This window comes from Plectropomus leopardus, chromosome 17 (genome assembly GCF_008729295.1).
Source record: "Plectropomus leopardus isolate mb chromosome 17, YSFRI_Pleo_2.0, whole genome shotgun sequence".
NCBI lineage: Eukaryota > Metazoa > Chordata > Actinopteri > Perciformes > Serranidae > Plectropomus > Plectropomus leopardus.
This window is the reverse complement of record NC_056479.1, coordinates 22,230,092-22,251,092: the sequence shown is the minus strand read 5'-3', so window position 1 is coordinate 22,251,092 and position 21,001 is coordinate 22,230,092. Positions and strand designations below refer to the sequence as shown.

The 21,001-nt window shown below is 39.4% G+C and overlaps 1 protein-coding gene across 1 annotated transcript in view; it reads right to left on the bottom strand.

Moving 5' to 3' along the window:
* cacna1aa (calcium channel, voltage-dependent, P/Q type, alpha 1A subunit, a) overlaps positions 1-21,001 on the bottom strand; it is a 95,852-nt gene that overhangs the window by 52,016 nt on the left and 22,835 nt on the right. Inside the window, exons 4-18 of the mRNA XM_042504686.1 lie at positions 14,217-14,308; positions 12,850-13,002; positions 12,080-12,267; positions 8,557-8,660; positions 8,238-8,353; positions 7,129-7,173; positions 6,922-7,005; positions 6,267-6,473; positions 5,772-5,884; positions 5,544-5,656; positions 5,310-5,441; positions 5,012-5,084; positions 4,416-4,533; positions 3,978-4,045; positions 3,694-3,800 (exon numbers count right to left, since the gene is read on the bottom strand). Of these exons, the coding sequence (XP_042360620.1) occupies positions 3,694-3,800; positions 3,978-4,045; positions 4,416-4,533; positions 5,012-5,084; positions 5,310-5,441; positions 5,544-5,656; positions 5,772-5,884; positions 6,267-6,473; positions 6,922-7,005; positions 7,129-7,173; positions 8,238-8,353; positions 8,557-8,660; positions 12,080-12,267; positions 12,850-13,002; positions 14,217-14,308 (1,713 nt within the window). The remainder of the gene's footprint in view (positions 1-3,693; positions 3,801-3,977; positions 4,046-4,415; positions 4,534-5,011; positions 5,085-5,309; positions 5,442-5,543; positions 5,657-5,771; positions 5,885-6,266; positions 6,474-6,921; positions 7,006-7,128; positions 7,174-8,237; positions 8,354-8,556; positions 8,661-12,079; positions 12,268-12,849; positions 13,003-14,216; positions 14,309-21,001) is intronic.

The following is a 21,001-nucleotide window of genomic DNA, read 5'->3' as shown; positions in this document are numbered from 1 at the left end:
CTTATTTTCCAAACAAACTATGGTCCCATGTGCCCGCCATACAGAAGAACATGCATTTGATACTGTTGTTTGTGAGCAAACTGCAAAAATGCAATTGCACAAAAAATGCATTGCAAAAATGCAAAATGTATTCATATGTGTTGTTACCATTTGATGCGCCGAACCAGATTATATATTCAAGCTAATTTGCATTTGCAGTCCCAGATTAATATAACAATTATGAGAACATGTCATGCTTTGCTATAGAGCATGCTAACAGTTTAGTATAATTTTAAGACAGTTTTCACAAGCTGAGGTGCATAAACTACTGAAAACACTGCAGTAAAACTCCTTCCAGCCTTTTAGACTCACAATGGTAAAGTGATCAAAACTGATTCAGTAAATTGTTGCTTTACTCCTGCTCTCTGTTTAAGGGTGCACTGTGTCGTCACTTTGAGAGCTCTCGTTAGACTTATGTAGCCTTACAACTGCTTTCCACGGGTTTTATGTGGCTTTCATGGCAGCCTCCTCTCTGAATCTACCATAGAATATCTTCTTAAGAGATTCTTCATGCTCCACTGATGTCCCAAAGTTTAAAATCCCCTCTTGGAAAAACAAGGACTTTCTCCATTGGAATTTCAATGTCTTTCCATTTTTATTCAATGGGAATGACGGATTTGGATTTACACTGATACAGTGGGATGCAATGCACACAGTGGTCCAACATTGCCAATACTGGGATAATTTATTTCAAGAAAAATGGTTAATTAAAATCGAATCCAATCTCAACTATCAACTGTAGTCTAATCGCTTAGGTTTTAAAAAAAACAAAAGAATCAAGCAACATTTAGACACCTGCCATATTATTATTTTTTAAGGATAGGCAGGTGGCCAGTTTTCTGGCTAGGTGTTTTGGCAGACAACCTTAGGAGGACGAGGGACACTGGTTCAGTATACAAGTGTAGCTTTTCAATCCAAACTAACACACACACTTTCTCTCTCTCTCTTTCATACACACACAGATACATATGCATTGTACTGACAAAGAAATACTTAACCTTAAAGGTAGAGTTTAACTCAAAATCAAAATATATTTTTTCTGTAACCTGTAGTGCTATTTATCTATCTAGATTGTTTTGGTGTGAGTTGCTGAGTGTTGGAGATATCGGTTGTAGAGATGTCTGTCTTCTCTCAAATATAATGGAACTAGATGGCACTCGGCTTGTGGTGCTCAAAGTGCTCAAAACTTACATTTGAAAAATTCAACAGCGATGTCTCTTGCACCCCTCAACTATATCACTACACAGAAGGAAACAACATCTCGTGCTAGCTCACCCAGCATTACTGAGCTAGCTAATGTTACAGCTCAGTCGAGGAGGACACCACAAATGTTTACATCCCATGCTGTCCCAAACACGAGCCTCTCATCCATGAGCAGATGTCTGCTTCCTTCTCCATGATAATACAGTTGTTGAGTTTGGTTCGATAAAAAGAAAACAGTTCCTGCATGAAACTGCTCAAAACAAAGTCTGTGGATTGTATTGAGTTACTGGGTCTTGGTTTCTGGAAAGAACCATTGCTGTACTATTTTTTTGATGCTTTGAGCATCACAAGCCAAGTGCCATCAAGCTCTGTTATATTGGAGAGAGGGCCGACATCTCTATAGACGATATCATCAACACTCTGCAACTCACATCAAAACAATCTAGATAGCTAAACAGCACTACAGGTGAGAAGAAAAATATGGATTTTTTTGATTTTGGTGTGAACTGTTCCTTTAATAGAACTCCCAGGTAAAATAAAGTTTACTGATACACAGACACAAATGCTCACAGCACAAATATAAAATACAGTACAAAAACCCCACACAATAACAAGAAACAGCGTGATTCAGGAAATGATCAACATATAAGGAGCACTCAAACATTTAACTCTTGAGCAGGTTTGTTCATTTCATCTGTGTGTGACAATGTGTGTGAGATATAAAGTGAGCCAAGGATGATGTATCAAGGCAGTAAAGGTCAGATCTGTGTGTACGTGTTGTGCGTGTGGTATTTTGAAGCTGACGTGGGCTCCCCTGTTGAGCTTTTTTTAGGGACAGACCAAAGAGTGGTATGTGTCTGTGTGTGTGTCTCTATGAGTGAGAGTGTGTGAACTTTACCAGGAGTGAAAGGAAAGACCCCTGTGTATAGAGAGAAAAGAGATCAAAGACTCTGACTCTCCTGACCAGAGGAGGGCTGGCCCAGATCAATCCAACACTGGCCGGGTGTGTGTGTTTGTGTGTTTTAGTATGCACAAAAGAGTGTGACAGAAAAAGAGAAATAAAAAGAAGAAAAGAGAGGGGGAAGCTGACAGAGAGAGGGAGAAAGAAGCGTGCATGCATGTCTTTGTTTATCTTACTGTGGTCAGATACGACAGATAACTTAGACTAGGAATGTCTGGATAGAGATTTTGACATAATAATTACTGTCAGAAGAAATATCGTGGATTTACGATTTTTGCAATTATCTTTAAGTTTGTTTTTAAAGTGTATTAAGTAATTTAATGGTTAAATGGGAATTGGCTATACAAAGTATAGTAGTATAGCAGTGAGAGAACAACAGCCCAGCAACAGCAACAGCAACAGCAACAGCAACAGCAACTACTTGTCGTAAGTTTCATTGTTTTGGTCCCCCTTAGTACATTAGCTAGTTATGTTTTTGACTTGGGCATACAACAATGGATGAGTATCTCGAAAATTTTGGATAATAAAATAAAATAATATTATTAATATTATTAATATTGAACCCCTTTGCAGTCACTTTTTGATTGCACGCATACAAATTGGATATCCATCTTCTACAACACATCCAAGGTCATTTTGTAGGTATCCAAAATGCTCTCACAATGCCAATTTAAGGCGCTTTTTTGGTGGATATAAGGCTTAATACAGCTCTTCTTCTCTATGTTTCAGGTGAGCAACACGACTCTCTCACACAAAACAAACGGCCACCAAAACATGTGTTATGTGACTCGCAAGATTAGTTTTTACAGGGACACAATGAAGCAATCAGGACACCATAGATATCGTAGCTTCTAAAATTCAAATGGTTATGAAACCGTAACGTTATGTAACAGTGTTTATGGCAAAACCCATTAGTACAGACATCCCTAGCTTTAACTGCGCATGTCTATCTATAAATGTAAAAAACTGCAAGATCCTTTATAAAAGCAACACAACTGTATTGCCATTGTATCGATGAGAAGTGCATGCTCCACTTTAAACTAAACTATAAAATATAATAGGGTTGTTTAGTCAACATCTGCAGCAGTGACAAAACACTCCTTTACACTGAAATTATATCGTGTGATTTATTTCCGAATGTCAAGAATTTCAGTCTGGTTACAAAAATCAAAAAGTGCGCTCTAGCTTGGTATTTTAATATAATAATTTGAAGTGGGCCAAATTCTACAAGGCTCCCTGCCCATAAACTGTAAAGCAGAGAGCCGTTTGCAAAATGACAGAGGTTTATAAACAGTTTTCCTCATTCCAAAAATTCTTTGCCTTAGTGCAGTGTGCTGTGCTTCCTCCAAGCTCCGGAATCTTGCATAAGTGTTTGGCTCATAGTTGCTGAATGACTTTCTTTAAAGATATGCGCAAACTGCCTGGTGTGAAAAATGTTTTAAAATGGATACAAAAACGAGAGTGCGACCGTAATAGAGAGAGAAACTCACGCTGCAATGGAGAGGTTGGCAGCTGATAGTGGGCTGACTTCGGCCACCTCCTTGGCTTTCTGCAGGGCGATCTTCTGACTGGCAGCCTCCTCTTCTTCCTGTTCATCCTGCAAAAAAGAGAGAGATTCGGAAGTAAATCAAAAGCGAGAGATGAATGAGGTGGGAATGTGCAAATGAGGCAAACAGAAAGAATCTGTTGAGTAGAGGAGCATAACTCTTGAGATTTTTAGCATTCAGAAAAGAAATTGCACTTAGATTTTGAATTAGATTGGACTTTAGTGTACCTTGGTCAGTTCCTGTGCGTTGGCCAAATTGTCCACAGCGATGGCCAAGAACACATTTAGCAGAGTGTCTGAACGCAGAGTTAAAGGAAATCCAGCATGTAGGAGTTTGTTTTTACAAGTGTATACAGCATGCAAATACAGTAATTGGCTAAAAAGAGGCAGAATGATCCGTTGGATCTCACAAGAACATACATCGTTTGGTCTAACGTTATGGTCTTCTGTTTAGGCCAGTTTAGGTGAGGATTACAAAAGGCAAGGCGACAAAAATTTTGAGCAGCAGCACCAGCACGTTAAAGGCAGAGCATAGGAAAGATAATTAGTGAGCTTGGGAAATGAAGGCATTACAGCTGCTCACGACAAAAATAACAAAATCAGTGACAATAGAATTAGGTAAAAAAGTGCTCGTGGGTTTCTTTGATTTTCATTGTCAAAGGATACAGTTGCCAAAAAGTGTGAGCACGATGAAAAAGACAGAGAAGGCCATGCCCTTGTTGACTCCGCCCTGAGACTTGATACCATCATACATTACCATGTTCCAGTCCTCGCCAGTTAGGATCTGGCACAAGCACACAAACACACATTTTAATATTCAGACGAAGCCATATACACATCAAGTACATGGAGCTATTCTTTGATTAATTATGAGTTAACAGATTAAAAAAAAATTTGCAGGTGAGATAAAAACCCAATAAAGGGTTATTCAGTTATGTACATAGTATATATAGTTATGGCTCACCTAAGTACACAATGTAAACAGTAATGAAGACATCACACAAACAAAATAAAAATAAAGCAAAAAAAAAAAAGTTTTTTATGAAATTAACATCAGAAAAATAAAATAAGATTATATATAAACACACACAGACACACACACACAATGTAAGAAGCTGCAGTCAAAACACACAATTAGCTTTACACAGATACACGCCATAAACACCTAGAAAAGCTTTAGCCCAATTATACTTTTGACTATTGACTCTTTAGTCATCATCTTTTACCATTTTGCCTGCACCCCCACTGTCCTCTCTGCTCACCTGGAACACTGTCATTATTGCTGCAGGGAAGGTATCGAAGTTGGTCGGAGGAGTGCCATTTTCAAAATTAAACCTAGCAGGGCGAAAAAATCAAATAGGTGAGAGAGATGGACAAGAGAAGTGAGAGGGTACACAGAACACAGAAGGATCTCACAAGTAGAATATATATATTTTTTAAAAACACAAAAAAAATTACCTTAATCAACTGAAATTAACAAACGTCTTAACAGAATATCAAACATAAACTATTAGAAAGAAAGGACATAGAGAAGCCAATATAAGGGAAAACAGCACTGACTGTCCTCCGAAGAGCTGCATGCCCAGCAGGGCAAAGACAACTATGAAGAGAAAGAGCAGGAAGAGCAAGCTGATGATGGACTTCATGGAGTTGAGCAGAGAAACGACGAGGTTACGCAAAGATGCCCAGTACCTGGCAAAAACCGACAGAGGGTGAGTGTTAAACTGAGAGGAGTGCTTTGCACATTTTATAATTATAAGAGGTAAAATGAAAATGATAATACAGTAGACTCACTTGGTGACTTTGAAAATCCTCAATAACCTGAGAGCTCGTAGCACACTGATGCCAAACGATGTGCCCGGCTGGATGATGGACCACAGCACTTCAAATATACTACCACATATCACCTAATACAAATATAAGCATAAGCAAGCATGTGGTTATTCATCATCATGAGCAAAAAATTTTCCCCCCTCACTGTATTTCTGTTATTGTGGGGTTCCCAAGTGCTGTCGGACTCACAATGCAGTCGAAGCAGTTGAAGGAGGAGTTGAGGTAGGCCTGCTTGCCCAGGCCATACATCTTTACAAACATCTCCGTCAAGAATATCCCCAGGAAGATAAGTTCAGCAAAATCTATGCACAGAAAAGAAGACAAGAAGAGGAGAAAAGGCAATGTTAAATGTATGCATGTCAAATACAAAAAACTACAATGCCTGTTATTCGTATCAAAAGTCATTAATTTTTTTGTATTCCAAATGAGCAAATATATTTTTTCACACATAATACAAGTTCAATCTCTCACTGTGTCGTTATGTAGCCTTGGTTGCATCATTGTGTGTGTGGATGTGCCTGTGTTAACTGGTTGGGTCAGCTCTTTCATGGATTTAGTCACATTTACTTAAGAATTTGCTCACCCACTCCCTTCCAGTAATCTGTGATGAGTGTATTTGTGAATTCGAGGAGATAATCTGTGCATGCTTGCACAAAGTATGCATGTACCCCCCCCCTTACTCACATAGAAAATCTGACAGTGGGTCTGGCTGGTCGTAGTGCACTACAGCCACACACAGAGTGTTGAGGCCCACCAAACATAGTACGGTCCAGTAGAAGGCCTGGGACTTAACGGCATGTCGGATGAGGAAGCGTAGCCGTCGCTCCCGCCGCTTGAAATCTGATCCTTCGAGCTTGGAGCTCTTCAAGCTGGCACGGGCAAATGGTGAGCCTGAAAGGATGGGCAAGGCACATAATATCGTGTTAGCTCAACAGTGAATTGAACAGTGTTTTTTTTAGGACTGCAATTGCAATTACATTGCAAAAGCAAAAGTATAGGTCACAATGTTCCTAATTTAGGAATAACGGCTTTAACAGCTCAAGAAAGAGAGGTTGCACGAGAGAAGTAGAAAGGAGGTAACAAGGGCAGGTTAGAGAAAAGAAAGGTCGAAAGATGAGGGTAGTTGAGGAAAGGGGAAAAAAGTAACATGAGGAGAGAAGTACAGAGCAGCAGAGGAGAGGAGAGGAAAGGAGAGGGAAGGAGAGGAGGGTCAGGTAATGCTGATATGCAAGATAAGATAGCATCTGTATGTACCTGTGGTTTGCCTTTGAGTGAGTGTGTGTGCATTTGTGTGTGTGTGTGAGAGAGAGAGAGAGAAAGAGAGGCAGATGTGTCTTACCTACTGCCAGATCACCCTCCCCTTCCTCTGGGTTTAACAGCTCAGCTTTGCTCTTATGGTTCTTTGTAGCTCTTCTACGGGAGCCTGTAATAGAAACAATACATATGTATTTAAACTATAACACAGCAGTACAGATATATTAAATCTACTAGTGTAAATCACAGTCATGCATGCATAAATACAGTATGAAAAAAAGCAAATTCATACCATCGTAATCATTTTCATTGTCATCATCCGCCAAGATGACCTCTTCTACAAAACACACATGAACAAGCATGTTAATACAGAATATGGCATTTTAAATGTAGTTTTGATTACCTCCACTATATCTGTCAATCTTTTGTCATCATCACTTGCCATTTCTCATTTTAATTAAAACTGTAAACAGTCTCTGGCCTGCACCTGTGCTTGCAACTCATCCCTCCCTCCTTTTTTTAGCTTCCTTGTTTTTATGTAGATTGTCTTTTCAAGAAGATCAAAGGTCTGTCCTTTCTATCTGCCCCTTCATCCACTCCTTCCAACATCCAAACCCTCCATTCCTCTTATCTTCTCTACATCTTTCCTGCCCTGAGCAGATGGGTCAGAGTAAAAAGACAAGGGAGATAAAGAAAACTACGGACAAACAGTGGGTCTTCTCTATCAGAGCATCAAACAAGTGTCTTTAATCTGTGCCACAGTGGTGTGAATCAAGGCTGTTCACACAGATTTAACTGTACAGGTTCACTGGCTTTAATTTAACCCATTAGAATTTGGGCAAATCAACTTAACCGCTTTCAAAAATATAGGAAGAAGGCATTGGGCAACTTAAGAAGAAATGACCCAGAAATAAATAAGATATCAGATAAAGTACAAGTATATTACATGAAAATGAGCAAAAAACTAAAACGAAAGAAAAAAAACAAAGAAAATCCAAATGTACAAAAGCAAGAAAGAAATTTAACTGAAAAAAGGCTACAAATATATGATAATTCTATAAAATAATTGAAAATATATAATCATGAACATTAGAAATATATGGTTCCCTGCATATGTTTTTCCTCTTTGCAGGATACTTCTTGCCAAGTTGCTCTTTATATTTTTCCCATGCATTTTTTTTAAAGAAATCAAACCAATTTTGCTCAGGTTTCAAAAGTTTAAATACTTGTGAAAGGTGTCTGAATGCAACTAAATAAAGTGATGTCACTCCAGGTTTCAAAGGTTAACATTGTTTGCATTACATCTGGACGAGAGCTATTCCGACATTATACCTCCCCAGAAACTTTCCTGATTCATGATTGCATTGTTTGATTGTGAATGGCTGATTCTTAAAAACATACCAGCTTTGCAGATCCACTCCAGATAACCATTGAGTTCCCTCTCAATCTGCTGCTGTCTTCTGAGCTTCAGGAACTCACTCCTGTTCTCGACACGCTCTCTCTCTTTGGCAAACTCCCTACAGACACACACACGCACACACACACACACACAGATATTCATCATTCTTATTGTGCTGCACATATAATAAAAGTCAAACATTTGTTTATCGATAAAAAAAAAAAGATAAATGTACAGTATAATAGATGTCAATTATTAACAAACAACCTTCACAGTATCTTTGTCAGCTTCTTACAGACTGACAGACTAACAAACACTTACCCTGACAACACACCCAGCACCAGGTTGAGCATGAAGAAGGAGCCAATGATGATGAGGGGGATGAAGTACATCCAGTTCCATGCACTCCCTGAGGCATCGTTGCTCTGGAAACACACACACACACACACACACACACACACACACACACACACACACACACACAGACATCAGACAGAGTAATCAATGTTTTGCTCTGGGAAATCTGCCACAACTCACGATGACCAAAGATTTGATCGACTGAGACATTAGACATTATTGCGACTCAGGGATGCCACTGTGAGGAAATTTTCACACCAGTTAATAAACTCATAACAACTGTTTCTGTATAGTGCTTGTTAAAACATTTTTTTACTGTTAAATTTTCAAATCTTGAATGTCGCCTTGGGCATTAAATCTTTGCCTGCCTCTGACAAAGTTTGTGCTGTGACTCTGCATCCACTGTCCAACTTAGTATTGTAAATATGCTCAGTAATTTACAAATGAGTTGTTTTATTTGATGAACACAAGCACTGATACACCAAAAAAAATGAAAGTGCTTTATTTCTGTGAAACTTAAAAAACACCCCCCCAATAAATCCTAATTCGCCCAGATAGATGTGAAAATATGCTGGTTCCATACATGCTAAAAAATATAGTTTAATAAAATGGAGTCTGGTGGGTCTGGCGATTCAGGGGATGTTTTTGATTTAACAAAAAGGGTTACTGTTAAATAAAAAGGTGTATCTCTGTAGAGATCCTTTCCATAAAGTTGTCAGACACTTAGAACATCAATCTGGGCCTGTCAATGGCAAAAACAAGCACTTTGCGAACATGAACTGACAGTACGAACATGCCTGGACAGGATCCATTGCAGCGCTGCTGCAGTGGTCTTGGTCAGCACTGGACCAACTTTAAGTTGTTGTTCCCATATAGACACATCCCAATCATGGGAAAATAGGCTTGAAAAATGGTGAATTTACCCTTTAAGGGTTTGCTGAAGTCGATCCTAGCAGCTGTGCACCAAAGAAAATATCATTGTAATTTATTAGGCCTGCTTGCCAAATTAAGAGAAAATCTGCCTTTAGACATCATGAATTGTCCAGACAATGTGGCCGTTTAAAAGGCCAGTGCGCTCAAAAGTGCCGTCCATCACTGTTGGAAATATAAACAACAGCAGGGCTGACATGGTTTTTGCTTTAAGTCATCTCAATAAGTAAATGCATATCTGCCACTCTATTTAGCTGCTCAGTGCAGAGTAAATAATGTATAACAAATGCTTTGGTCTCTCCCTCTGTGTCTCTACCATCCTACTGTCCAGACTCTCCTTCCGTTTTCTTTATTCGCTCCTCATTTTCCCTCTCCTGCATCCTTCTCTGGGACTAATTTCTCATGCTTTCCCCTTCTTTTTTTAAAATTCATTTTGATAGTTTGTCTTTCCTCCATTCCTACTTTCTTACATTCCCTTCCTTTTTTGTGCAATTATTCCATTCCTCCTCGCTTTCACTGATCAGCCTCTACTCTGATTCTTCAATTTACCCTTTACACCCCCCCCCCCATGCGCTCTCTTTCTCATAGCCTCCCTGACTAACCTCCTCCTGTCTCCTCCTTCCTCCATCTTTCCTCCTTCCTGCATGTAAGCTGGTATTGCTGCTGTGTACCCAATGTACCGCAGACCCTTTTTTCTACCATTAAACTTTTATCGCTCCCCTCCCCAACAGCTGCAAGAATAACTTGGGCTGAGCAGGCCCTTTTAAATATAGAGCAGCACCGGGAAGGAGGGACACAGGGAGAGAGAGGGACAGAGTGAGAGGGAAAGAGAGGAAGGGAGGGATGACAGGAGGATTAGAAGGAAGGAAAAAGAAGGAATTAAGAAAGAAAAAGAGCAATGGGGAGGATAAGAGAGACTGAAAGGGAGAGGAGATGGGGAAAGAGACAACTACAGTAACACTCGAAGACCCTCATCTACCTCTGGTCTCCTAGCAACCGTTGCCACTGACAGCAGGGAACTATTCAGTCCTGGGTATGAGTGATGACACTGTTAAAGACCTGCTACCTATTTTATGAGCAGGCTCATAGTGTGCACAGGTGAATATAATTGCATGTTTGAGCATTTGAATTTAAGTATTTTATCCAAGAAAAAAATCTATGGCTTTAGAATGAAAAAAAAGAAAAAACTATTGAGACTATTGAAATAAGGCCAAACAACTGCTTAATTTTTTCCTCTTTTTTAAGAATATTTTTTGACAGTTTTATCCACACAGAATGGCCACCAAATATGACAATAATGCATATAAAAATGCAAAACCAGGCATTATCCCTAAAATGGGGTGTGCATGGCAAACAAACTGATACTGTATAATTTCCTCTCTGAATCTAATTAATTGCCAAAGGTGTTAGTCTGTTGGTGCAGGCCATCCATGACAAGGACTGATGGGTTTTGCATTCTGGGTTATCAGTCTCTTCACTTGAATGATTCTCTCTTTTCTTGCCTAAACCTACTGGCACAGAGACCTGAAACTCTCAAATGATTGACTGGTTACCCAATAGTGCATTCCTCAAGTCCCTTCCACATTAACTGGTTCTGTAACCCTTGAAACCTCACTTCTTTCAAAAACATGGGAAGAAGGCAATGAGCAACGTAATAAGAAATTACCCTCAAAATTTACAAGGAATTAGTAAAAATAAATACAAGAAAATTTCCTGAAAATTGGTAATTAAAAAAAAATGAAAAAAATGACAGCGGTAAAAACCCTACAAGGAAATAACCAGGAAAAAGTGCAAAAAAAAACATGATAATTCTGTTACATAAATACATAAATATGGTAATTATAAATATAGTTTTTCCCAGCTTTTTAAAATCATTTTCTAAATCTACTAATTTCTTGCAAATTTGTGGAACACTTTTTTACCAAGTTGCACATTGCTCTTTTCCCCCCTTTTTTCAGATTGTACCAATTTGTTCAGGGTTTAAAGTTTTAAAAACTTGTGGAAGGCCTTTGAAAGCAGTAGAAGAAAAGTGATGTCACTCCTGCTTTTCTGGGCAGGCTGAAGTGGATAATAAGGTGTTCACTGAGGCTACATCCACACTCATAAGTTTTTGTTTAAAACTGTATAACTTTGCTATATTTACACCTTGTGTCCTCACTACTTTGCTGTTTAGGAATCCCAGAAATGGAGACCTTTGAAAATGCTGCACATTTTCGGAGGCATTTTAGAGTGGACAAGCTGAAACGGAGACGTCTGAAAACAATGCTGCAGAAACCCTCGTTTGCTTGGCGATGAGGAATTATCTGTTACCAAACATCTAGCCAAAACATTCTAGCTGGGCACTCCTTTGTCACTGCCATGGGCTCCTCTGATGATGAATAATGCTCCTGAAACCACTCTAATGCATTTTCAGGCATGTTAGTATGACCAGAGGGTGATAAAATGATGGTGTGTACGCAGACTGTTTTTGTTATGAAACGCTGTCTTAAAATGAAAACGTATTAGTGTGGATGTGGTGCTCGTGAGTGTGTATCAAACACTGTTCAGCAGTACTTACATAGTAGAGCAGGTCAGTCCAGCCCTCCATGGTGATACACTGGAAGACGGTGAGGATAGCAAACAGGATGTTGTCAAACTGGGTGATGCCATAGTTTGGTCCCAGCCAGTACTCTTTACATGTGGTGCCCTCGGGACACAGCCGTGACGGGGGCTCTGTCCCACATGGAAACTCTTCTCGGATCTCACCTGAACATGGATGAAATTGAGGGAGTGTTTCAAAACAAAAGGCAGGCATGTGAACACATATTGTTTGTTTTGTAAAGATAACGAGTGCTATTCATTGGCTAAAAATTTGATTGTGCACCTCTTAACTTTCTAGAATTAAATATGTTCTGAATAGGCTGTAAAATAAAATAGCCATGACACAGCAAAAAAGGTTAACCTACTTGTTTCATACAGACATTTGAGATTTATCATAAATCCTAATTAGACCAACCACCAACATGATTTCAGCTTTTTGAATTCTTTGTAGATGGATTATTATTCATCATCTTAACTCCAAACAGGGGAAAGGTTAAAAATATGCAGATATAAGCAATGAATCAGACTTCATTTGAGGAAGCTGCATTTCCCATCACATAAACATAGTATAGAAACACTACAAACGCTTTAACACCACCAAGTTATTTAGTTGAACTAAATTGCATTTCTAATTTTAGCACACTTAAAGTCTACCTGAACCGGAACGGACCTTCATTGGGGCAAACAGTTCGCAAATTAATCCTGACTGCACTATTGGCAAATACACCCACACACACACTCCTTTACCTGTGTGATTGTCAAAGCAGGTTGTGTGGAATTTGCCCATGTAGAACTCCAGGCCGATGATGGCGAACATGAGGATGGCAAAGAAAAGGAGCAGGCCAATTTGCAGCAGAGGAATCATGGCCTTCATGATGGATTTGAGCACCACCTGTAAGCCTGGACGACACAGTGTTAACAGCATTCAGATCTCAGTCATTATTATCAATTTTCATTTCAACGTGTTTTGAACTGTGCAGGCACTTGAAATACAGAAAAAGTGCAACATGCTCGCTCCGCTCTCGTAGTGTGTGTGTGAGTGTAAATTCACAGAAATGTATGGTATATGTTTAAATTGATATGTATTTGTGTGTGTATGCTTGTATGTATGTAAGTGTGTGAGTGTAATTGTGTAGGTGTATGTATGTTAGAGATGAACTTCATGAATTAATTAAGGAAATAATAAGCGTATACTTCCTCCTATTCCTTTCAGAACATGTAAGACCTAATTTTTGTCGTGTATTATAATCTTTATTGAGTTGTGCATAGATTATCATCCATGTTACTTATTGTTATTTTTTTATTCTCATTTTTCTGTTGTTGTTTTACATGTTCGAAATATATACTAATCAAATAATCAATGAATCATTTCAAATTTAACAAACTGCTTCAGGTCTTCCATTATCAGCTGGTACAGTTTAATGTAAGTGTTGCCTTGATGATAATTGTAGATACAATAAGACCATAACCTTCAGACTATATGACATACTTCCTCTGTTGCACCCATTGGAGGAAACAGCCTATTACCTAGTACACACTACAGCATGCAATAGAAGTATTAAACCTGTGACTGCACAATATACTCATTATATGCAACACATTTAGTTTAGGTAAAACAAACCATACCCGATTTTTTTTCAAATGTGTTTTCCCAACAAAAAAACAGGTCTCAAAGGCAACATTTTGTAGTAAGTTATATTTCAAGTGAACTGTTGTTTTGCGGAAACCCAATCACACTTTTCAAATGTATATCGCACACTGAAATGGAACTCTAATTTGGTTTTCACAGGGAGCTTATGACTTTTATGATGAGTAAGCCTTGGTTTGCCTGTTCAGCCCTGTAGTTGAGTCCACGCTATTAATAACACTGCAGTGGTGCTGGAGCACTACTGCCGCTATAACATTTAAAAAAGGAGCGGAGAGTGCACAGAAGAACCACTTTCGTTGAAACACTTTGGGTGCATTATGCAGAACAACACAGAAGCTGCATAAAACCTTGACACAAAATGCTTCTCCATGCTATTTTGATCATCTAATAAAATCTGAAATGTAACCATTCAACTACGGAATAACAAAGAAACTGTGAAATGTTGAAATGAAGACTTTTGACTTACTGGGAATACCGGACACCAGTTTGAGGGGCCTCAATACTCGCACAGCCCTGAGGGTCCGCAAGTCAAAATCTGAACCCACAGTGGACAGGATCCTAAAGGAATAGAGACAAATGCACACAAGTGTGCAAAGGCAATCAATGTTTAAGCTAGTCAAGCTTGTCAGTGTCAGTCAGCCTCACTCATACAAACACTTTAAAACAGCCCCCCTGCCAGGTCATTACAAGCAGCTGGGTGAACGCTGTATGTAAATCCTGCAAGAGCTGAGCTGATCAATACAGCTGACAAGTGAAGTAGAAGACAGAAGTGTATCAGCACAAGAAAGGGATGGGCTGAAGGGACAGTGTTTTGTAACGGGATGACAGTGGGACTATAAAATGAAAAAAGGAGGAGAGGGAAGATGGGAGGACAAAGAGGGAGGGTGGAGGAGAGAGAGCGACAGAGCAGCATGGAGAGACAGAGTGAGAGAGAAGGAACTGGCAGATGGTGAAAATCAGAGTTGCTGACTTGCTTATTTCTACCTATTTTTATTCTTGGTATGTTTAAAATGTTTCTCTTCGAGCCGCTGCCAGACTGCAGAGTAAACGTGCTGCTGGGTGTGTTACAGCACCTGTATCACCGCTCATCATCTGAATAAAGACTTGTAAACAGCGTGTGTGTGCGTATGTGTGTGTGCTTCGGATGGTTAAGATGTTCCCTTGTGCCGCCAGACTTCCAGTCAGTCCCCTCGTCTGACGCACACAGTGAATCATCCTCCTTCCCACTTCTCTCTCTCTCTCTGTCTCTCTCTCTCTTTCGGTCTCTCTGACACATTTCCACTTTTCTCTGTTCCACTAAGAGGCTCAGTGACACAGCAGAGCCTTAATCACAGGTTTGAAGTCAGCCTGCTTTGCTTGGAAACCAAAAAAAAAGGCAAGAAGGGAAAAGTAACACCGCCCCAGGATCTATGGCTGAATGCTGTATTGAATTACCAGGAAGCCCCCCCCCAGCTAGTGTAGGCTAGGGTCCTTGTAATGACATTGTGTGATATCAAATGCCTCATCAGAGGCTGACTTGTAACTGAGAGGTTCCTGGTTTGGTCACGAGGCAACACTGTACTTCAGCTGTGTGTGTAGCTCCAACATTATGGCAGCTGTGCCCTTTAGCATCTTGCTGAACCCTGCATTCTTACACGTGCAAATAAATACAACACATTCACATGTATTACTGGGAGATAGGACTACCCCTTAAAAGTCAGAGGTTCAAACCATCAGTCAGAGACCCTCAGTCGACTGAGAATGCTTTAAGTCGAGAAGTCTTTCTTTTTTCTGTGTAGTGTACTTCGAGGGACATTTTGGTCCCCAGATTTTGCTGCGGAGTGAGTGCTCTTGACTTTCACGCCATTCTTTGCATCTGCAGACATGCAGGCAGCAGCACGGAGGGAGAGAGACCGCACCATAAGGTGAAGAGGTGGTGAATTTGTTTTGGAAAACAAAAGCAATCATCGAATATTCTTTTGAACTGCCAAATCTAATTCGACTGACATTATTCAGGTCAGTCAGATAAAGCCCTACTGGAAGTGGTACTCAAATCAGAGAAAAACTGCATATCGCCCACTAATATACTTTATCATTGTGTATACATAGCAGCCTAAGATACTGCAGTTCAGAAATGCCAAAGACATGTTTGAGGTCATCTGGAAACAGATTACCTCAACTTTCAACTGTTAAAATGTTACTTGGTATATTTTTGATTCACTCAATTGTTTATAAAACATTTTATAACATAAAACACTCTTAAAATAGACATATTTATTCACGATACTGAAGCCAATGCAATGTCATTATTTTTGGCCAAGTAAGCTATGCTGACAGTCTCAATTTTGTGGTTATCTCTTTTGGGTATATTACAATATTTGACACACATCCCAAGATTGTTTATCAATTGTTCATTTTGACAAAGAATCAAAATGAGGACTAAAAATACATTATTTGTAAATACATGTGTGGAGAAACAGTTTAATCACAAGGAAAAGGCAATGAGCAACTTACAAAGACATTTCCTGCAAAGTGCAAGAAATTAGTCTATTTAGAATTTTTTTTTAAAAAGTTTGAAATGAAAATATTTGCAGAAAACAATATTTCTAATCACCATAATTATCTATTATATCTAAAATTATGTTACAGAAGTCTTATTACTCTTTAAGCACTATTTCAGGTCATTTCCTTGTTTTGTTTTGTTTTGGTATTAATTTTGCTTTAATTCCCTTTTTGGCAAATTTTCAGGTCATTTTCTTGTACTTTTTATTAATTTCTGCTATTTGCCCTTTTCACGTGTTTTTAAAAAGAATTCAAGTCAATTTGCTCAGGTTTTGAAGGGTTAAGGCTGCTGACAGTTGGAGTTTTATGTAGTTTTTCTGCATATCTATCTACCTGGAAAGCAGACGATGTATGTCACTGTGTACCAACATGGACAAACATGCACTTCTGTTTCATATATGTATAGTGACATGACAACAATCTAGTATGTCTGTGTTTTGTATATCTGCATTATTGGGGATGCAGTGCAGAAGCTATTTCAGGATTATATATACATTTACACTTATGTAAGCTATTTTTAATAACTGGACTGTGATTACAATAAAAGCACTGATAATGATGACGACGACAATGATGATGATGATGATAATGATGATGATGATGATGATGATGATGATGATGATGATGTTGACATTGATGACAATTACTGTTTAAATAATGAAAAATTCAGTTTTTAAACAGCATCCGCCATCAAAAACAGTGTCAAGCTGATGAGGCAGTTCCTCATTCACACCGTCTCCACGGTTACTGGGCCCTTTCTCATTCATAAGTGTTTCCATGGCAACAGGGACCTTGGCTCATTGATAGAATCTCTGTATCACCTTGGTAACAGGGCCAAGGGAGGAGCCTGATTGATTGTTTTTTCCCTCCTCTCCTTTCTCTATAATGTAAATGTATCACACCTCACACAGACAAACACACATGAACACACATACATGCAAAAATAGACAGATGACAAAAGCAGACACAGACACACACATCTGCACTACAAACAGGCCCTGGTTGGAGATCAAACATACTGAGCAAGAATAATTTTATTTACATATGCACACTAGAAAGTAGGTCATTTGAAATAACCAATGCAAAACAATTTCTTTCTTGGCAGGGACAGAGATGCTGCCTACAGCGCATCTCCTACACTTGAACTATATACACACACAGGTACACACGGTTGCACTAAATGCAGAGGAACACAACTGATTAAGGAGGAACACATTAAGCAACAGTGCTATTACACAATCTCCCCACCAGCCCGTTCTCATGGGACACCAACACATTATACAAACACCATCTTTTTTGCCCGCTTTCTACGCCTGCATTCCTGCTGACTTCAGCTAAATTCGGCTAATTATCTCTGTCCACATCACTGACCAAATCGCTTCATCTTTTCTCCAAACTCTCCATTTTCCTTGTCTCCTTGCTTCCCCATATTACCATGATTCAACTACTTCATACTTAATGTATCTGAGTACTTACAAATGCTCTCTTAAATCAATATTATACCCTACATTTGCAAGAAAATGTGTTACGATGATTATTATTATCCTATTATTCCTTCTCATTATTAACATCATGTAACTTAAAAGAAGATAAAAAGGTAAAGCAAATGTCACACACATAGCTTCATATCAGAAGTCTATACAGTACAACTCTAGACAACGAAAGATACAGTATTCAATTTTCTGAATGTGAGAGTTGCTGGGAGCTTCCTTTTTTTTTTTTTTTTTACAGTATCCTCAAAACACATTTTAAACTGGGAGACTTCAGGACAGCATGATTTAACAAGGACGGATCAGGGACACCGTGTTTCTGTTATAGATCAGTCATTATTCTCACTGTCAGTCTTTCACTATGAACATATGTTTAGCAAATTGTAATTTCAGTTGATTACAAGGTCACTGTAAGGACATTCCTAGCTTCTTTCCCCGTTTCTCCTCAGTTTTCTGAACCAATTGTATCTAATCAAAAGAACCTGATCAAGGATACAAGGAGGAGGAACTGAGGGGAGGATGCAAGGCAAGACTGGCTGTAAACTAAGGGTAATTGGACTAATAATCAATAGTGGGCATAAAAAACAACTAGCTTATTCCCAGAGCCAAATCACTCAGGCAATTTACGACAAGAGATAGGTCAACACACACACGCAAACACACACTTCGGCACAGAAACAAGGATGCACACAAATCTGCTGACGTCCAACAAGGTTGTGGAGTGAATAGCTAATCTATTCAGACATGTTAAGCGCTATTTGTGTGTTTGTCTTCCTATGTGTCACACGAGCAAGTGAAGTAGAATTGAGTAGGAAATGGAAAGGAATGTTTGAAGTGGAAATGCGTGTGTGTGTGTGTGTGTGTGTGAGCGTGCATTGGTCGGTGTGTTATCAAAGGTTTCGTCCAGAGGTGGGTAGAAAGGCCAAGTAGCCTTTCATCTTCAAAGAGCAGCACTGCTAAAAACATAGCCCCAATTCATAGAGAGCACAACAAAGAATGAGCATGCAGTGTGTGTGTGTGTGTGTGTGTGTGTGTGTGTAAGAGGGAGTGTAAAATGGATTGACTTCAGTGTACATAATACATCATGGGAATGTACAGTATGTGTGCTGTAAGTGCTGCAGCATATCTTGCTGCAGCTACTTGTTTTACTGAAAAATGGTAACAACACAGCTGGTTAAAACAGAGATGAAGACAGCCAGATGTATTGTATCACTGTTGTTTAGAGTGCAACATACAGATATTGTTTACTTTTGCTTTAACTCTTTTTTTTCACATCTTGCTTCACTTTCTGTGTGAGAAAGTGTGAGGCTGTGTCCAGAATAAATCACTATTTCCTAATTTCCCTGTATTAGGGAATCTATTTTGGTCCCTGAATATTTGTAACCTACTCAGATAAATGTGGTATATTTGGAAACTATTCATGAAAATCCAAAACAAGCAGCTTCATCTTAAAAATCCATGTATTTCTGATGTACTCTGGCATGTCACTGCAGATGGCTAGTCCCACTCATGGTAACGTGAAGTCAATTTTTTGCTCTGATAACTTATTATCCGGACATTGAGGAGGTTTTCACTGGAGGCTAAATTATCCACAAAAGTCGCTTCCTCTCCAAAAAAAAAAAATGGATCCGGTGACTTAAACTGCTAGAAACACTTAATCAAGAACCTTTATGTTACAATGTTACTCCGGCGCTGCTCCATAAACGAGAACCTGCTCCCTCAGTAGAAATAAACATCTCATTCTAAGGTAAAGATAGCACGATTCTTATTTTTCATTTGATTACACAGTAAAGAAAACATACTTATGAAATCATATATATTTTCCGCCAATATATCCACCTAAATCTTAAGGTTGTGACACACCAAGCCGACATCAGAGAACAAGCGGCAAAGAAAAACCCCTGCTGTGTTGCCTTACGTCACCATCTCTTGGCCAAAAAGTTGCACAGAAACACATCAAAATGACAGCCAACTTCTTGTGCACTGAGCTGAACAGCCAATCAGAGTGATTTGGTTCACCAATGGGTGCCAATTCAACACGCTGAATCGACCAAAAGAAAGCTGACAAAGGTTAACAGTGGTGCGGGAAACACTGCAGCGACAAGGGCGCTCACCATCGGGCCAATGTGTTGTGTGTCGCAACCTAAACACACTGGTTCTTTAAAACATTTTTAAAGCTAAGGGCTGACAAGTTTTCTTGAACCACTTCTCCTGCTGCGCCACTCAGTGTGTCCAGTGTGCACAGCATTTCATGGCAATGTGGCGCACAGATGATGATCAATCTCCCACTGGGGAGGCAGAACCAACCATCACCAATCAAGTCACTTCATAGACACTTCTCCGACTGTACATCCTACAACTGTCTTGCCTCAGACATTCTGAGAAGCCATTTTGGTGAACTTGGCAATCATCTATTCATAACAGTGTCAATTTTATTGTGGTTGCATGCCTTAGTGGTCAGTCCAAGTGGAGCAGTGATCAAACTGAAGCCATCAGACACCTCACACCTATAAAGAAGACAGGATTTAAACCTAGCATCCATCTATTGTCTGGAAGAATGTTAGATTGCCGAAAAACATGATGGATGATGTCCATGTCTGAGCCAGGACACTTTAAAAATAGTGTTTCTTGCCATCACAATTTTAGAGATGGGTTGTCATTACAGACATTGGCTTTACTCTCATCTGGTCACTAACTGTGAGAAAATGTACCGCTTGCATGCTGGCTAAGCGTCTCCACTACAACACCAACAATGCATTTGCCTATATGAGACACTTATTATTGAAGTGCTGTGTCATGCTTGCTCAGAGGGTATCATTGTCAAAACATAAGATTTTTGATTATAAAACACAGAGGGTGGGAATATGTGAGACAAGACATTTACTGGAAGTTTTAAGGACTGCCTCACCCTTCTGTTCTACCTCTCTCCTTCCTCCTCTCTGAATCTTGCTACTTCCTGCTGTCTCGCTGACACTCGTCTTCTCACTCTTCTCCCTTACAGTCACACTGTTGTGCCATGCTGAGATGAGCTTGGCATCATGATTGCTCTTATTAAAGCATAAGGACATACTGCCAGACTGAGTGCTCACTCACTCACTGTGTGTGTTTTTGTGTGTTTGTGTGTGAGTAAAAGAGAGAGAGAGAGAGAGAGAGAGAGGAGGGCAGAGGGGGGCAATCACCAGTTTCCCCGGTGCTTTGTCAGCAAAGACGCACAAGGTTT